The sequence below is a fragment of the Epinephelus moara genome, chromosome 13, assembly GCF_006386435.1.
Source record: "Epinephelus moara isolate mb chromosome 13, YSFRI_EMoa_1.0, whole genome shotgun sequence".
Taxonomy (NCBI): Eukaryota; Metazoa; Chordata; class Actinopteri; order Perciformes; family Serranidae; genus Epinephelus; species Epinephelus moara.
Genome location: NC_065518.1, coordinates 2,636,487 through 2,656,386, shown reverse-complemented (window position 1 = coordinate 2,656,386; position 19,900 = coordinate 2,636,487). Strand labels below are relative to the sequence as shown.

At 44.4% G+C, this 19,900-nt stretch overlaps 2 protein-coding genes across 12 annotated transcripts in view; both read left to right on the top strand.

The window, feature by feature from the left end:
• The window catches only part of chmp6b (charged multivesicular body protein 6b), an 8,281-nt gene extending 3,156 nt beyond the window's left edge, over positions 1-5,125 (top strand). The window contains exons 3-8 of the mRNA XM_050059503.1: positions 960-1,047; positions 1,139-1,225; positions 1,321-1,386; positions 1,520-1,600; positions 1,719-1,791; positions 2,576-5,125. Coding sequence (XP_049915460.1) covers positions 960-1,047; positions 1,139-1,225; positions 1,321-1,386; positions 1,520-1,600; positions 1,719-1,791; positions 2,576-2,625 — 445 coding nt within the window. The 3' untranslated portion in view covers positions 2,626-5,125. The remainder of the gene's footprint in view (positions 1-959; positions 1,048-1,138; positions 1,226-1,320; positions 1,387-1,519; positions 1,601-1,718; positions 1,792-2,575) is intronic.
• A 10,520-nt stretch (positions 5,126-15,645) lies between these two features.
• The window catches only part of baiap2b (BAR/IMD domain containing adaptor protein 2b), a 100,649-nt gene continuing 96,394 nt past the window's right edge, over positions 15,646-19,900 (top strand). For 3 of the 11 annotated variants that reach the window (XM_050059387.1, XM_050059386.1, XM_050059391.1), the window contains exon 1: positions 15,647-16,477. In XM_050059387.1, coding sequence (XP_049915344.1) covers positions 16,403-16,477 — 75 coding nt within the window. In that variant the 5' untranslated portion in view covers positions 15,647-16,402. Of the gene's footprint in view, positions 16,478-19,900 lie in introns of all 11 variants that reach the window. The other 8 variants (XM_050059396.1, XM_050059390.1, XM_050059393.1 and 5 more) reach the window with 4 other exon arrangements.

Below are 19,900 nucleotides of genomic sequence, written 5' to 3'. Positions count from 1 at the left end.
GACGGAGCAGTGAGTGACAACAACCCCGCCCACATTTAAGAGGACTGTCTGAACAGACCGAGGGTCTAGGTACCATGTCTGAAGGGTTACTGCTGGTTCCAAAGGTGCTGGACTGAAAGGGTTTGGTGGAGACGGGGCTAATGTTTTTGGCTTGTACGTCTACATCTTAAGAACGCCCTGAGGAATTTTGAATTGATTAAAATTTTGTGGTCAAAGGTCACTGTGACCTCACAAAACATGTTTCGGGCTATAACTCAATAATTTTATTCACTAATTATGACAAAACTTCACACAAATGTGTAACAGGATCAAATAATGAAGAGATGACATCTTATATCCAAAAGGTCAAAGGTCAGCTTGACTGTGACATCATCATGTTTTAACGTCATATCTCAGGAACAGAAGGGGAGACATTTGGTCAGATACTGAATTGGAGACTCTAATCTTGAAACTGCTGATTGTATAGATCTTCTGTGTGTGAATCCATGTTTTAGAATTTGTAGCGTCCATATTTGACCCCTTATCAACTGTCATGGCTCCATATGAGTCTGGACAAACATGTATGTAAACTGTAACGGAGACACACAACCCAGTATTTTAGTTCAAGGGAATGTTCTTCAGAAAATAACCAAACCTTTTTTGTATTTTCTGTCTTAAAGCCTTTGCACACTGAGTCCGTTTTTTCATCCAAAAATGTAGCACACAGAGGCAGAGAGAGAAGACAGCTCCGCCCCTTCATGTAGCTGCGGTGCCAAATGAAAGACAGTTAGGGAGTGGTGACAGCCAGATAGATAACTCCAGAGGCAAAGGAGGAAGTGTGACTTTTCATTTTGTCACATTTCACATTAAGAAAACATGTCCGACTAAAATGGACTCAGTGTGCGAAGGTTTTTAGTCCAGGATTTATTTGTTCCTTTACTCAGAGTGACACTGGTTTAATATCTCCTGCGTCCAAACAGGAAAGCGCTCCTCCTGCTGAAAAAGAAACGCTACCAGGATCAACTTCTGGACAAGACGGAGAACCAGATCGGTAACCTGGAGCGGATGGTGAGTGGTGGGGGGGATCGGAGCGACACACTGCGTGAAGCAGCAGTAATGAAGAGAAACTAACAGCTCCTCTGGTCTCTGCTGGTTTCAGGTTCAGGACCTGGAGTTTGCCCAGATTGAGGCAAAGGTCATTCAAGGGTTGAAAGTTGGAAATGAGTGTCTGAAAAAAATGCACGAGGTAGGTGATGGCAAGGATAAAAACTCTGATGTCTGATCACCACACCTCCACCTGTATCCCTGCTTATTGATGATTGGCTGCTTCTCCCACATCAGGTGATGTCTATTGAAGAAGTAGAACGGATTATGGATGAAACTCAAGACGCCATCGAGTACCAGAGGGTGAGTCCCCCACTGATGTCAGAAACACACTTTAATCTTTGATTTACTGAAGACGAGTCCTGCTGACGTTTCTAAACTTTGATGCTACGATACGAAGCTGTTTGTTCACTGAGCGCTCGTTGTCTCCCCGCAGCAAATAGACGAGATGCTGGCGGGCTCTTTATCACAGGAAGATGAAGACGCTGTCCTGGCTGAGCTGGAGGCCATAACTCAGGTCGGTCTCATCAGCGTTTACACTCAGATTTCTGACTCTGTATTTGAAATTAAAATGACGTGAGAGGCTCCACCCTTCCATGTTTTCCATCGTGTGTTGTCTCCGTGTCCACTCTCAGGGAGACGTCGAGCTTCCTGACGTTCCTGCAGACGAGCTTCCAGAAGTCCCAGAGGCCACAGAGAAGAAAGCAGGTTTGTTCTCTCTCGAATTGTCTTTGTCTTAAATTCCTCTCTGACCTCAACGTCCTTTTTGTGTTGACCTTATCATGTTGCAGCTGTATGGGGGGCAGAGAGACCAGGAGAGAGAGTTGTTGACTAGAGATGATGCGCCGTCTCATGGTGGTCACTTCCTGTCGACGTTACAGATCAGAAGCACAGAGAGTTGTTGACTAGAGATGATACACCGTCTCATGGTGGTCACTTCCTGTCAGCGTTACAGATCAGAAGAATTTACTAGAAAGTTTGTATGTTTTTTTGGGGGTGACGGGAGGAGACATGGCACAGTTAGTCTCTCAAGAAAACTGAGGGTGCGTTCTGAATCACATTCTTTTTACGTTCAGCACATACTGCAGCTGTCCTTAAAAAATATCTACTGTTGCCTGCAGTGTGAACACCGTCAGGACAGAATACTTCCTCATTACGTTACGCCCTGAACTTTGACCCTCTTACTCAAATATCTGTTACCGTGCAGATAAAACATTACAACACTCTAATCTTGAAACTGTGCTGATTGTATAGATCAGTGTGTGAAGCATCCATGTTTTCACAGACATGGATGGAAACTGTCAGAGACACTGGACTGGTGGGCGGAGTCACACAGCAGTGAGGTGGTGATTCTGGTTTAGTTCAGGCCTCTCCCCTCAGTTTGGTATCTGAAGAGAAACAGTCCGAACGCTGATTTTCGGTTGTGTTGATGTTGGAGCCGTCTGTGGATCCTCCTCCCTGCTGTAAATCTGTCAATCTGTTCTCGTCACAGAGAGGGATCGTCCCAGGAAGAAGCCGGAGCGGGAGATGCTCGCTGCATAGGAACAAGACTGACCTCCATCAGCTGACCTGCTGGAACTTCTCCACCACACTCCAGTCCAACATTAACCTGCAACCACACAAACATCTGCTGGAGGACTCTCTCTCCTGCAGATGCCTGCGGTGAAGTGACCGCAGCCTCCGTCAGATCCTCCACGCTGTCCGGCCACCGTCTGTCCCTGAAGGCAGTAGTGGCTGGGACTGGTTCAGTGGAGGGACGCTGATGGGAACCATGAAAACCTGTGAGATCAGATAACTGTGCCTAACCCACCACCAAATCATTTTACTCACACTGACTTCACTTTAATGCATGTATGTGTTACTCACTGATCATCTGTCAGAGTCCATCCTGCTGCCGATGGACGTGTCATTTAAAGTCTGTAAAGGGTCGATTCACCCAAATATTAATCCTCTCGCGTTGATTTTATCTGGTCATGTTTTGGTTTTATTTGTCCAGGTTTTTTTCCTCCTGAGGTGAGTGGAACTATATTTGTGACGCTCGAGGAATTAAAACATTTTAAAGAAAACTCTGCAGCGACATCTCTGTCCAGAAAACAAATGACACAGTTTCTCCGCAGACCGAGCTGTCAGCAGATTTTATTGGTCGGTCCCTCCAGGATTTCACAACAAATTCAGCCAATCCCTGTGAACTCTGTGACATCACTTTTTTTTTTATTGCAACTTTAGTGCAAATTTGACTTTTTAAAACAGATCAAGCACAGTCTGGCACCACAGAGCCGCTACGAAGTCCATTCTTTACACTGTGTTTACATATTTACACAGAACCAAAGGACGTCAGCATCATGTCGCTGCAGTGTGTGATTACAGACAGCATGATGACATCACAGAATCAGAAGAGACGTGACACGTAACAGCGTCGTCCTCTAGTGTGACATATAACATTTGTGTCAGCGGCTCTTTATAAACAATAACAATGACATCACATGTAAATAACAAACATTTAGCATCTCTGTTAAATGGCGGCTGATCTCGGAGGGTGAGGAGCTCCTGGACCTCACTGTTTTCACTGTTTGTGGACATTTTCTGTTCTTCTTCTTTGAGTTAGCTGCTAACTGCTTTAAATCTCCCACGGTGGGTTTGCACACGTAACATGTTGTCAGACGTCACACCTGTCCTGCCCATGATCCCGTCCTGCTAGCTTCGGTGCTGTTAGTACCTCTGCTCCCGGCAGAGACAACTCTGTCCCCTCATTCAGTGATCGTACCTTTTATACAGAACGTTGAGGCTGAATAATGATGCGATTTTCCCATCTTGAACAGGCAGTGTAATAGGGTCTAATGACAGGGCTAACTGTTAGCATCACACAGCTAACATAACCCAGCGGTTAAAAAGAGATTTAATGACAGATTCGAGACAATTCGGTGTCGGTGAGATTAACAGCAACAATCCAAAAACTTCCACAGAATCCTGGAGGGACTGTGACGGCCCCGAGATGTCCTCTGAGCCGGGTAACTACAGGACAGATCGGGGCCGCTGTCTACCAAAGAAATAATCAGAGAAAAACATCTGGAACTAAACTGTTTGTCTCCTGCTTCATTCATATCTGCTCTGTAAATCACACGCTGAGAAAAAATCCAAATAGAGAGAAATTTCTATTTCATATTTTTTGGCCTAGTGGTGGCGCCCCCTGTCTTTACACTCATTCATCACAGTACTGTCAGTTATCAGTGTGTGTAGACAGAGGTCTGTACTCAGATTACTTTATTTCTTGCTTTTAATAAAAACAAAACCTGACATTATTTTTTACTGCAACAAGAACTGACTGAATAAGATTCCACAGGGCAGGGCAGGATATGAATATTATATGGATAATATGGTGAGTGTTTCTGGTTTTAAAGGCTGCTTTGCAGTAAAGTGTTTTCTGTTGTAGCTGTTCTATGATTTTTCTTTATCCACTGAGTCATTATATCCATGATGATGATCAGAAATCTCTGTGTAAGTATTTTGTCACAGCACCAGCTGTCGTAACAGTGTTGATATCGAGGTGTTTGGTCAGACTGTTTGATTTCCTTCAGATCCCTCAGCCTTAACTTTTCAGTCGGACTTTAAAATCTGGGCAAAGACAAAAAAAATATCTATCATCATCAGCAGCAGCAGGACAGAGTGATGAATACATGACCATGTGTCAGTCATTATTCAGTCCCTGCAGGTTTCACAGGCTCTTTTTGAGATTGTTACCGTCTCATTTCACTGCAGCTTTTCTAAAAATCTGTGATTCATGTTTCCATGTTTTAAGGTTTTTATTGTAATTAGGGTCACAACAGTGTGAGATTTTCACGGCACAATAACCGAGTCAGAAAATATCACCGTATCACAGAATTGATCTTATCATCAGTCAGAATGAGCCTTAAAGGAACGAAAACAGACGGTTATTGTAGGTTGAACAAATGTTTTATTACTAGAACTGAAACAGTTTGTTTGAAAAGTCTCCCCTTAGAAAATTACTAAAATAAATAACTCAAATAAAGGGGAGATACTCTTGTCCTGTTGCTTTTTTTTTTGTTTGTTTAACAGTATACACAATATATACACCTATCAGCCAAAACTTGTCTAATGCTTGTTACAGTGTAATGTTCTGTTGGTAAACCTTGAGCTCTTACATTCATGTGGATGCCACCTGACACGCTCCATCCACCCATACAGTTCAGTTCAGTTCTTTATTGTCCCTCAAGGGGAAATTTAGTTTGCAGTGCAATTCAACATACAAGGGACAATCAAGACAATGTCAACAACAATCACAACCACAACAACCATGAATAAAATAGATCAGATCAAGCTGTCCATAGAAAAAATAAATCTATAAGGGAATAAGACCATATGGAGTGCTTATAGACAGTGCAGGCAAATTGAGTCCATCAAGACTCAGTGCACCAGTGCAGAACAGGTACCCCCCCCCCCCCAATGGCAACAGTACTCTTCAGTAGCTGCGGCCCCCCAGCAGGACAATGCGCCATGCCATATCACAAAAACTGCTCAGGGCTCAAGGCGTCAACCTGGCCTCCAAATTCCCCAAATCCCTGTCTGATCAAACGTCCATGGGACATGCTGGTACCCCACCTCACAACCCACAGGACTCAAAAGATCTGAAGCTAATGCCCTGGTGCCAGACACCACAGGACAACCCTTAGAGGTCCCGTGTCTATGTCTTGACAGGTCAGATCCAAGGAGGACCCACCATGGATTGGGGGTACCACTGGGGTACTAGAAGGTCCCTCAAATCCTTGATCAGATTGGGATCTGGGGTATTTGGAGGCCAGGTTGACGCCTTGAACCCTGAGCAATTTTTGTGATGTGGCATGGTGCAGTATCCTGTGGGGGGGCGCCATTGCCATCGACAAGTGTTGTTGCCATGAGGGGGTTTACTTGGCCTGCAACGGTGTTCGGGTGGGCGGAGCATGTCAGTGTTAATCGCTGCAACCCTAGTGTTTGCATTTGTATAGTATAAGGGTGCTTACACACCTGCCCTGTTTGGATCGGTTCAGTTGAACTCCGTCGCACCAACACTGCAGTAAAAACACCAGCTGAGATGCATATTCTGACTGTGCTGTATAGATGTCGAGAAAAAGCTCCTATAAGATGAATAATATTGACATATTCCACGTCTGAATTCAGGAAAAGGTCTTATTTGGAATATGTAAACATAAAGTGCTGTTTCCATATCAAAGTCAGAATATTGTGTTCGGAATAATCTTGGAATATTAGTGTGCACGTAAAGGTGTCCTATGATTGGTCAGATTTGCAGATATCTGTACATGTATGCAGAATCTTTGGTTTCTGTTTGTGGTCTGAGTAATATGAACCAATCACAGGTGAACAGTCAGTGTGGTGAGGTGGAACACATCGGCTGAAGCAGTCTCAGAACCCACTGACTATTGTCTGATGGCAAGTTAGCTTTATAGAAATGTATCTGCATTCATAAACGGATATCCGTTTATAGAGATTATAGAGTTTATAGAGAGGAAGTCTCGTCTCGGGTGTCTGCTGGCTGCACCAGATGAGCCAGAAATGTTGGCCCTAACCTCCAGAGGTTCCAAAAATGAGTTCCAAAATTGAATTTGCAGAAAAGTTGCAGTGATCAGACTAAACTGAGAGGTGGTGCAGAATTTCCATGAACTGTTCTGATCACGACGTCCTGGGGGGTCTGAACGTTCTCACAGCACAGGCCTCGTCTCGACCCACCTGGAACTTTCTCTGAAGTACCGAAACATTTGCATGTGTTTGTCAGAATATTCCCTCAGTCTGACCCCCTTTTTCAAGCAGCTTAACGAATCTAATTCTTCGCTCCCCTTGTGGCTTAGTTCAGTGTCATTGGAGAAAGGGCTAATCATATCGTCTGTGGGCTTACCGACGAAGCCCAGACAACAGCTGGTAATCTCTTCAGAGGAATAACCTGACACAACGTGGATCTTTACCTGCTGAGTATTATCCTGCAGGGGCCTGTAATTATTTCACTGTGCGCATCACGCCCACGTTCACTCGCGCAGATGTGTGTAAAAGTGCAGCAGGAGAGATGGCCTACATCGGTGAGGCTTAAGCTGGCGTATCTGTGAAGATCCATCCAGCTAATCTGTGAATCAGTTAATCTCACAGTGACTCATCAGTGCACCATCAAACTGCCCGTCTTCAGACTGAACCTCCCTCCCTCTGTCTGCTCCTTCTTTTTACAGTTAAAATGTTTTTTATCATCACTGGTGCAGCTCACAGTTTCACAGCTGAACACAAGGTGGCGCCAGATGCGTGCTGAAGTGAAGGTGACTGAGTTGTTTCAGGAGCTGGAGGCTGTGGACGAAGATGTCGTGCTGCTAATTTAATCAACAGTGTGTGTCCAGCTCCGTGTCAACAGTTCCTTTGTGTCTCTGACCTCAGCCCCCTCCGCCACTGCCCCCGAGCGAGCCAGACCTGCTCGCCATCCTCAGCATGTTGTTGTGTCTCTGCAGCAGGTTTGACATGTGGAGGACACTCTGAGCAGCACTGAGCCAAGGCTGGTACAGCAGGGGAAAAAATCATGTGGGTGTGATGAGCGGGAAAGTTTTTAGCATAAAGTTTCTGCCATTGTGTAAAATACATTCATAAAAATCCTAAAACATGTCTGACGTTAACATGGAACACGTTTCCTTTGTTAGTAGCGGGAACATGCAAAGTCCCTTTTTAACCCTCGTTGTTTGCATTATTCTGTTTTAATACATCTGAAACAAAAAATGGTGAAAACATTAATTCTTTTTGCAGCAGAAACCGAAGGCTTCCATGTCATTATGTCAGTACCTTACCTTACCTTACCTTACCTTACCTTACCTTTCGTGCCGTGCTAACGTGCAGCATTTTTCCCATGATGACCACAGGAGATCATGGTTTGCATAATCCTGTATATATATCGATCTAAAATAAAAACCATAACAGACAGAACACTCATCCTCGTTGCAGCAGAAAAGGAAGGCTTCTGTCTTCCTCGTCATCCTGTCATCACCTGTCCTTACATTACTCTACTTCATGCGCAGTGCAAATGTGGTATTTTGATGTAATTACGCTGACATTTCTCCGTAATGGCTGCCGGAGATCCATAATAGAACTTTTGTTCCTTTGGCAGCAGAAAGCCGAGGCTTCTGTCCTCTGTGTCCTCATGTCATGACCTTACATTACCTCACCTTACATGCGTTGCAGATGTAGTATTTCGCTGTAATTACACCAGAATTTTCCCCATTTCCCCAAAATGGCTGCAGGAGATCTCTTTTCCATAAACCTGTTTATATATCGATCTAAAATAAAAAGCTTAACAGCTAGAACATTCTTTCTTTCTGCAGCAGAGAGCTCAGGCTTCTGTCTTCCCTGTCGTCATGTTGCACGCTCGTTATGACATCACTGCAGGATGTCAGAGGAACGAATTTTTCACTCAGCTCATAAAAACGATCATATCTCAAAAACTAAATAATGTACGTACTATAAATAAGTTTTGGATTATTAAGAAATATTTTCTTTATGTTTCTACACTTAAAAATCTTTGGATCAAAATGTTTTGTCCTGTAACCTTTTCGCTCAGATTTTAGGGATATGAAGCGTTTAAAGATACTCCAGGAAATGAAAAACACCAGAGTGGGCGCTGGTGGACTGTTGCTACTGCAGAGTTCAAAGGGTTAATAATGTATTTAACGACAGATGTAACAACGTCTCATGAGAGAGGGAGACTGGAGCCACGATGGACGGAGACTTGGTGCCAAAACTTTTGATGTTTTGGCGCAGAGCAGAATAGTGAGTTAACAAAGTGAGCACCTGGAACTGCGCCCTGCTGTTGTCAGAGAGATGTCCCAGCACGCTGTTTTAACCTAAGTAAAGTGGTGGAAATGGGGTAAAACATTGGAGAAAATTCACCTGTGAAAATGTGTGGGCACCCTGGGTGAGTGTCCACATACTTTTGGCCACCTGTAAAAGCTTTTATTTCCAAAAGCTGATATCAGAAAGTTGGATTCAGACATTAAAAGCTTCTGATTTCTTTTTGGTTTCAGGTGAAGGACACACTGAATTAAAGCGTATCCATCTGTTTCTACAGAACAAAAGCGTCAGTCAGATCTTTTCAAAATAAAAGGGAGCTGTTAACTGTTCCTCTCTGTAGCCTTGAACTATTTTTACCACACGGCGCCTGTGTGTTGGTTGTTGAGGCCTTTAACGAGCCTGAATCTGTGTCAGCTCCGCTTTGCTCTGACGCTCTGAATGAAGTGGCTCCATCCTGCCGCTGACGGAGCACCACCAGCCCATCGCTGCTGCTGCTGCTGCCGCTGCGTGGGAGTGGGCGACGCACACAGACTGGAGCCTGAATGTCAGAGCGCCACGCTGATGAATCACGCACGTGGATCTGAAGTGTAGATCAATAGACTGAGAGGACGATGGTGAGTAGGATGGTCATGAAGGGGAGATCAAATGCTGCTGAATGGACGTGTGTGTGCTGCCCACTCAGACACTTGCCTACCTGCCTACACCTCCGCTGTGCGCTGAATATACTCACTCAGTCCAGGTCCAGCTCTGCTCTCACATCATCATCACCACCACAAGGCTCAAATATAACAGGCCTCAGGTCCTGAAGGACTTAGACAGTCTTTCAGGTCTACAGGTTCTGAGGATTCACTCGATACTGGGGTTTGTTCAGAGTCACCCTGCTGGTCGAGGCGCTTTAACCATGGCGTCCCCTGTAAAGCGCCAGTGTGTCAGAGTTAAAGTGAATATAATCTAATCAGTGTTTTTCCTTCAGTGTATAATCAGCTGACAGTAAGAATGGTTGTGTTCTCATTACCTTAGAATGACATGTTTATATCCACAGAGATCGCCATGTTGCACTGCCATGTTTCTACAGAAGCCCATAACGGACAAACCAAACACTGACTATAGGAAGGGTCATTCATGTTCTCCTTCACACTTCAGTTCTGCAACCTCACCACTGGACAGGAGTGGGTAGTAACCAGACCCTCAGAGAGTGGCCACGCTTTGAAGTCAATCTTCGTTGTGGCCAAACAGTGATACTGCAATTTCCAGGGTCCATTACGTGACGCCATGGGGCCCAAAAAGACTTTTTACCGTAGAGTGGGTCTGCTCCGTTTCAGTGGGCCGGTTCACGCTAAACATGTAATGACGAGGGCTTGAAAACTGCTTATATGGAGTGTACAGGCCCTGACACACCAAGCCGACGGTCGGCCGTCGACCAAAGTCGGGCTTTCGCTCTCTCTCACTCCACTCTCTCTCACGCAGGCGCAGAACGTACGTGCTACTTGGCCGTTGGATGTAGTCCGTGTAGTGTGTTCAAATGCAACTGACACAGGGCGACGTGAGGCGACGTGAGGCGACGTAGACGACGCAACAGTTGGCTTTTGTCACCGCTAGTTCTTTGATGTCAGTTTGGTGTGGCCAACCACGTAACTGTCAGCTGACAAACAACGCTGTCGGCTGACAGAGTAAAAGCCACAGTAGCTTTCCAAGTGGACAAATGATTGCCTGAATGACATCATCAGTCCTCTGTCTAATCAGTCTCCCTTCGCTTGTTTGTGTTTGTATGAACCATGTGGACATGGTGATGTAAACGCCGCTCTCGCCGCTGAAATTTAGCAGCAGATCTGCTGTATTTACCGGCTCTGAGAACTGTCAAATTGTGTGTAGACTCCGTCCACTCTGCGCACCACAGGCGAACACAAGCGTACTAATAATGCAGACCTGCTTACATTGGGAAAGACACGACTACAAAGTGAACGCCGGCCTTAACTTTTGTTGTTGTCCTGCTGCATTTCGCCGACACTGCTGGGCGCTGTTAAACAGAAATAGCGACTGGCTGTGTATCATGCCGACATTTAAGGATGGCTTTTTTTGTCAATGCCCAAACACCGGATTTCGACGACTTCAGAGTGAGACCAGGTTGTTTTACGGGGAGCTGAATTATTCGCAGAGGTCTCTTCCTCTCCGACACAAAAAGACCGACCAGGAGAAAAACTCTGAATGAAGACGTTTCAGGTTAAAACTAGAACCACAGCCCTGTGGTTGTGTGACTCCGCCCACCAGTCCAGTGTCTCTGACAGTCTCCATCCATGTCAGTGAAAACATGGATGCTTCACACACAGAAGATCTATACAATCAGCACAGTTTCAAGATTAGAGTCACCAATTCAGTATCTGACCAAATGTCTCCCCTTCTGTTCCTGAGATATGACGTTAAAACATGATGATGTCACAGTCAAGCTGACCTTTGACCTTTTGACCTTCATTATTTTATCCTGTTAGACATTTTGTCATAATTAGTGAATGAATTCTTAAGTTATGGCCAAAAATATTTAAGTTTTTTGGCACCAAATAAAAAGAATTGTCCTCCGAGCCCACTGGATGTGACCTCAGTCAGTTTTCCCTGCATAAACAATGCTTTCACAATGATGATATTTCGTGAGGTCACCCTGATCTTGACCTTTGACCTTCGACCACAAAATTCTAATCAGTTTACTCGTCGGTCCAGGTGAACGTTTGGGTCAAATTTAAAGACATTCCAGACGTCGACCCTCTGGGCTTGAGGACTGAGCCCTCGCAGACTTCAGTCGTGCGTACTGTGACGAGTTCACCATCATCACGTAAAGTCTGCGAGGGCAGAGGCCGCGAGCCGCTGAGACTGCTTTTACACGTTGCCATGGAAACATTCGAGCAACCATTACAGTCACTGTAACAGCTGTCATACTGTGTCTGCTCATCTGTCCCTGCAGATGACAACATTCAGACACAGACAGACATGTTTGTGAATCAGGAGCTGTGACCAAATCAGTCAGGTCGGCCTGTTGGTGACATCACGAGATCTTCTTTAGTTGTTTTTCCAGCCACGTTTCTAGCCTTTATATTTGACGCTACACAGCGCCACCTACAGGGTAGGCTGCAATGATACACTGCACTTTGATTTCCCTCTACAGCCTGTATTTCTACATATTTCTGTATCATGATGTTGAATATTATTTCTGACCGACACGATTCAAGTGTTGTTTTAATGTTCTGCAGTAACTGTTCTACATAAAGATAAGTTTTGATGTTTTAGTCGGCTATTGGAAAAAACAACAACAACTACATGTCACCTCCGCAGTCAAAGCGGACTCTCCGGAACTCTGGATGAATTGTGGATTTGGAGCCCTCTGTATTCCCAGACTTCCTGGGAACACGCCAGCAAAGTCTGCCAGTCTGCGAGCGCGGTAAGTCTGGACATTTGGATTCAGCCTTAAAATGTTCTTGAGATTCCCACAAAAATAAGATGGATGCAAGGTCACAGTGACCTTGACCTTTGACCACCAAAATCTAATCAGTTCCTTGTTGAGTCCAAGTCGACCCTTGTGCCAAATTTGATGAAACTCGTTTGAGGAGTCTCGAGAGATATTTTGTTCACAAGGATGGGGCGGACAGACGTCTGTGCAGACAGACGACCCGAGAACATAACGCCTCTGGGCATAAAACTCAGTTTTTCTTCGATGCTGCTGACCACGGCGGCGAGATGAAAATATGAATGTCTCTATCTAGAGTCAGTGTTTGGTTTGTCTGTTCTGGGCTGCTGTAGAAACATGGCGGTGCAACATGGCGATCTCCATAGATGAGGACCTGCTCCCTGTGTAGATATCAGTGTCTCATCCTGAGGTAACGAGAACACAAGGATTCTGATTGTCAGCTGATTATACAGACAGATTATATTCCATATAAATCCTCCTCAGTGGAGCTGTGACGCTCAGATCTGCAGCTCTGTGTCATTAATTAAGAATCATTATGGTTAATTCTGATTGGCAGTCGGCAGACACGATGAAACCTGTGGTCAGCTCTGGAGACTAATTTGGGGGGCTGAATGAATCGATGTCCTCGCTGACAGTGTGAACGCTGCTGTTTGCTCTGCTGAGGATCAAACATGGCCGACTGTCATCAGCTGTGACAACCAAAACAAAACTGAGCTCCACTTCCTCCTCCAGCAGCTTTCCTAAAATATCTCTGAGCTGCTGAGCAGAGAGGCGTGACCGTCCCTTCACACTGTTGTCTTCTTCTTCTTCTTCTCTGGTCGACAGGCCTTCAGATCGTGACATGCCGAGATGTGTGGGATTCCCCGGCCCACTGTGCGGAGCTCCATCGTCCCACTCACAGCAGCCGGGGCCCACGCAGCCAACAGGAGCAGCTGGGTAAACAAACACCTGAGCACAGGTTTGTCACGTGGTGTCAGCTCCTACAGACAGGTGCTCTCAGGGTCTGTGCAGCCTGTAGGAGCGTCATGATGACGTCACAGAGCTGATGTTTGGGGAGATAGGCTACATGTGAATAAATGAGATTATCATTATCAGCCTGTGAATAACTGGCTGGATGCTGAGGTGTCTCTGTGGAGATGCTCCGTCAGGTCTTCTGAATGGTTGTAGCAGGGGCGGCGCGTGGGCAGCGCGTGACACAGCAGAGGGGGCGTGGCTTTATTTAAAATGCTATGCTGCATTCAGGGACTCTCTGTAAAGTCCCACTTTGTTTTGGTCAGAGTTAGTTAGGGGTTAACTGCAGTGGTGGAATGTAACTGAGTATATTTACTCGAGTACTTAAGTACTTTGTTGAGGTACTTTGACTTAACTTGAGTATTTCTATACTTCTACTCCTCTACATCTGAGAGGGGAATATTGCACTTGTTACTGCGCTACAGAGGAGCAGATTCCTAAAACTGGAGCATGAAAAATTCATCATCAAAAATGCTCCAGCTTTAGTTACTTTTTACTGATCCAAACATGTGACATGTTTACTGAGTAAGATCTACCTGAGGCCTGCACTCTGAAGCCCACTCAACTTACCCAGGACAGCTTTTGGTAATCTGGAGTCTCATTTATAAAACAGTGCGTAGGGTCCAAACTAAAAATGTACGTTTGGCGAGTGCCCAAAAAATATTTGACGGTTTCTACAATCGGGCTTCCACCTCATCATCTGCGTCGCTAATTTCCTGTCTCCAAATGTTCGTAAGCTTGGGTCAAGGTTTCTCCCATCAAGTCTGTTTTCATACATCACAGCTATTGCGCGGGTCTTATTTTGTGGGTACGCAGTGTTTATAAATGAGACCCCAGGCCTGACTAACTTGTCACATCGGCCGTCTGATAATCGGTACTACAGAGCTAGTTATCGATCAGTTCAGTCAACTCTGGGTTTTCCTATCCAGCCACGAGTGCGTTCATGTGAAGGCGGGGTGTTAATTACACGCAACGTCATCAGAACCATGAATGAAATACTTCATATCATGTCAGATGAAACAGAAAGCGTCTGTGAGACAGAAAAATGTCAGCGGCGTGGGATATAAATGATACTCTGTAATATCATCATGAGGGATGCACGATAAAATAGCGGCACGTCATCTGTATCGGCCGATATTGGCTTTAAATGAAATATCAGAATCATATATTTTTTAGAAACAGAGAGAGATGACTGGGTTACTCTGTATAATCAAATGTAGATCAGAACATTGTGTCAGTTGCTGATGGAGAGCACACTGCAGGTCTTCATCAGGGCTTTAAAAACAAGTTTTTACATCTGTTTTATAAATTCATTAAAGCACCACAGAGTAAAAACCCTGAGAAAACAGAAGGCTGTGAGTTATCATTGTCCTCTGGGCTTTTCAAATCTCAAAGGAAACGTTCTTTATAAATCAGACAATGACAGAACAACACAAATACATGGCCTTAAACCAGGGTGTTACATGAGTCGGCCCACATAAATGCATATACACATAAAAGATAAAGATAAACCAGGTACAAGCACACAGATACAGAGGTTTTTTCAGTCAGAGGATTCAGGGAAGAAAGTTGCATCATTTTCCATAATATATGGATATATCGGTATCTGTTATCGACCAAATGAGTTCTTATATATCAGCGGATATCAGCAAAAAATCCAATATGATGCAGCCCTATCCACTGATAATATGTTTAACGTAACAATTCATAATTCATCTGAAAAAGATAAAATAAAAAAGGTTTTAGGATAAACAAGGTGCCAGAGTGCGTAACAAAACATCAAGCTCATTCATCAAATAAATAAATAAATGAATACATGAATGAATAAATAAATAAAATAAAATAAAAACAATAAACTAAAATAATATAAAATAAATGCATAAATAAATGAATAAATAGATAAATAAATGAATACATAAATAAATGGATAAATAAATAAATAAAATAAAATAAACCAATAAACTAAACTAAACTAAACTAAAATAAATGCATAAATAAATAAAATAAAAGCATAAAGAAATGAATAAATAAATAAAAATAAAATAGAATAAAACAATGAACTAAACTAAAATAAAACAAAAAATAAATGCATAAATAAATAAATAGATAAATAAATAAATAAAATTAACCAATAAACTAAACTAAACTAAAATAAAATAAATGCATAAAGAAATAAAATAAAAGCATAAAGAAATGAATAAATAAATAAATATAAAATAGAATAAAACAATGAACTAAACTAAAATAAAACAAAAAATAAATGCATAAATAAATAAATAGATAAATAAATAAATAAAATTAACCAATAAACTAAACTAAACTAAAATAAAATAAATGCATAAAGAAATAAAATAAAAGCATAAAGAAATGAATAAATAAATAAATAAATAAATAAATAGATAAAATTAACCAATAAACTAAACTAATATAAAATAAAATAAATGCATAAAGAAATGAATAATAAAAAAATAAATAAAAAATTAACCAATAAACTTAACTAAAATAAATACATAGATAAATAAATAAATCCCCACAGACCCCCCGGAGGTCCAGCCCCCGGTGTCTTTAAATCCTAGAAACGCCCCTGGCTCTGGTGAAGAAACATTAAACTACTTATTACTATCATATCAACCTGTAGATGAGACAGATTCAGATTATCTGCTGGACAATCTGCCGTTTATCCAAATATTTAGTCGATAACCTACAAAAAGAAGAAACCTCTCACATGTCTCACGGACTCTGTCCTCTCCTTTAACCAGACGCAGTTGAGCCGTGCTCTGTATTTCCCACCGCCCCTGAACGCAGCACCGCCCCTCTCGCGGTGAGTCCGCCTCTGCGCTCCAACCGGGAGCCGCCGACTTACTGACGGGCTGCGTGGGGAGCCGGTGTGGGCGCAGCGGAGGACTTTCCTATAAAAGCCGGGATCCCACGGCTGGACGAGCTTGTCTCAGTGTCCCCGGCAGACAGACACGTCCTCCCGCCGCTGCTCGGATCCATCGTCTCCGCCTCAACCGGAGGAAATCTTAGTCTATGGTTGTGACTGACGCTCCAACAAGGATGTCCCGGACCGACGAGGTGCACCGTATAACGGAGAATGTCTACAAGGTAAGACGGGCTGAGTGAGTGGTGTGTTACCGGAGGGACACCTGCTGCACCGGGGACACCGACAGCGGATAACTTTGACTCGGGTCTCCGGTGTCTCCGGTCTGTTGTCGGAGCTGCTGTGATTTAATGAGACAGAAACGACCAACGGGAGGAACCGGGGACGCTTTGACTCCCGTTATTCTCCGGTAAGATGCTGGAGCACTGGATCGGACCGAGTCTGCTCGGTTCGGGAGCTCGGAGACAGACTCGGTCCTCAGTGACAGACCCGGTCCTCAGTGACAGACTCGGTCCTCAGTGACAGATTCGGTCCACACAGACAGACCCGGTCCTCAGTGACAGACTCGGTCCTCAGTGACAGATTCGGTCCACACAGACAGACTCGGTCCTCAGTGACAGACTCGGTCCTCAGTGACAGATTCGGTCCACACAGACAGACCCGGTCCTCAGTGACAGACTCGGTCCTCAGTGACAGATTCGGTCCACACAGACAGACTCGGTCCTCAGTGACAGACTCGGTCCTCAGTGACAGATTCGGTCCACACAGACAGACCCGGTCCTCAGTGACAGACTCGGTCCTCAGTGACAGATTCGGTCCACACAGACAGACTCGGTCCACAGTAACAGACTCGGTCCACACAGACAGACTCGGTCCACAGTGACAGACTCGGTCCACACAGACAGACTCGGTCCACAGTGACAGACTCAGTCCACAGTGACAGACTCTGTCCACACAGACAGACTCGGTCCACACAGACAGACTCGGTCCACAGTGACAGACTCAGTCCACAGTGACAGACTCTGTCCACACAGACAGACTCGGTCCACACAGACAGACTCGGTCCACAGTGACAGACTCAGTCCACAGTGACAGACTCTGTCCACACAGACAGACTCGGTCCACACAGACAGACTCGGTCCACAGTGACAGACTCAGTCCACAGTGACAGACTCTGTCCACACAGACAGACTCTGTCCACACAGACAGACTCGGTCCACAGAGACAGACCCAGTCCTCAGTGACAGACCCGGTCCACACAGACAGACCCGGTCCACAGTGACAGACTCGGTCCACACAGTCAGACTCGGTCCACACAGTCAGACTCGGTCCACACAGTCAGACCCGGTCCACACAGTCAGACCCGGTCCACACAGTCAGCTGATGGACTTTTAATTTGAATGAATGTCTGAATGAGTCTCTGAAGAGTCTGACAGGTCAACAGACACAAGTTATTACAGACTAGAGTCTCGCTGTCAGGTCAGATAATAACGGACAGGTCGCATTTATTGATTGATTGACTGATTAACTGGACTGTAATCAATTAATTGGCAGTGTGATTGACGGTGCTCTGAGAGTTCAGGTGAAGCAGCTGAGCTCCACCTGTGAGACAGAGAGCAGGGTCAGGTACAGAGTCTGTGTTACAGGTCAGGAGCTGCTGTGTGCTGATGTAGGAGCCTCCTGTCTGTAGGGGCCTCCTGTAGGAGCCTCCTGCCTGTAGGGGCCTCCTGTAGGAGCCTCCTGCCTGTAGGGGCCTCCTGTAGGAGCCTCCTGCCTGTAGGAGCCTCCTGCCTGTAGGAGCCTCCTGTAGGAGCCTCCTGTAGGAGCCTCCTGTAGGAGCCTCCTGTAGGAGTCTTAGTATTTGTCAGACCTTTGAAAGACTGATCTAAAATAAGGGATTTTAAGGCCTCAGTGTTTTTTTGTTCATGAGTTTAATGATTTTTAGGCTTTTTAAGGATCCACAGGTTTAAGATTCTTGATCCTTTGAACCCGCCTGTGTTTCCACCAGAACCTTTATGATGGAGGATTTGTCATTGATGGACGGCGTCCTAGCAAAGTTGCGTTTTTTTGTGATTACCGGCGAGCTCCAAGGTAAACTGTGATCTGTTATCTACGATATGGAAAAATCTCTCCGTTATTTGAGTTATTTTCTAAGACTTTTGACACAAACTTCCATTTACAAAATGTTTCAGGTTTCAGTTTTAGTAATGAAATATTTGTTCGACCAGTAATACGTTTCTTCTGTTTACTGACTGATAATAATATAAATACTGATATTTTCTCAGACAGTTAAAGCACTGTGAAAATCTCGTAGCGTTGCAGCTCTGCTTCTGTTCCTTCAGATTTTTGTTTTTATCCTAAAACAAGCCTGAACCATCTGTTAATCAGTCGTTCGTCGACGCAGCCAAAAGGCCTGATACTGGTGGTCTCCACTAGGCTCAGACCACAGCACTCACACACAGAGGTCGCGAAAAGTGTGGAAGGCGGTGACACTGTATTTCCGGATGCTAACACAAACATGGACACTCTGGATGAAGAGGAGATTATAATTTTATGTCTCTTAAGATCTCAGCAGAGGAAAAGGCGTCGTCTCTGCCGCCAGCGGAGATGGTATGTGCGGCCCGACCTCACATTCACGGTCTCTAGAGGGTCTACTTCGCACGAGCGCCTCTAGTGTTCATGTCAATATTGCATCTCGCGCAAGCATCACGTTACCTCACGTCAAAGTGAGCGGCCTACGCGCCAAACGACTGCAAAATACGCATGGCAGCCATGATGCGCACGCGTTGTCTGCAGCAAGTATACTTCTCAGAATTAGAATCAGAAATACTTTATTGATCCCCGAGGGGAAATTATTTATGTTACAGGTGCTCCTTGCAAGAGAGGAAAGATAGGTGAAAATATAAGAAATTTAAACAATAGTATTAACAAATATATAGTTAAATAAACAGGAATTATTAACAAACATAAACGTAAATAAATATATATATATATATACATACATATATATATATTCTCGTATAAGTCTCTGTTTTTGTCTTTTTCGTCACCTTTTTCTGAACTGTAGAATAAGACACGCCCACTGAGGTTAATAAAAACCTGCTGTTTTTGGAACCAGTTTATTTTTGGTGGAACAATGCGTCTGTTTTTACTCGCAGGTCATCAAATACAGTCGCTTTGTCAGTGATATCGTTGGGGAAAGAAAATCGATATTTTGTGTGGCAATATTTATTGATAAACAGACGCCAAGTATCATTAGTATCATATCACATGTTCTCCCTGTGTCAGCGTGGGTTTCCTCCAGGTGCTCCAGCTTCCTCCCACAGTCCAAAGACATGCAGGTTAATTGGTGACTCTAAATTGTCCGTAGGTGTGAATGTGAGTGTGAATGATTGTCTGTCTCTATGTGTCAGGGCAACAACTGAACTTGTAAAATACCGCAGCTTTGATATCAGTGCACAGAGGTACCTTTCAACGCACGTTTGTGACGCCGCCGACAGTTATTGTAATATAAAGTCCGCACGGGGCCGACCAGAGGGACGGCGGGGAGGTGGTCTGGTCAAACAAACTCTGGACTTTCAACCGGGGAGCTTGCTGCTTCTTCCTATGTGAAACCAAAAGTCAACGAAGCAGAGTGCTAACATGTG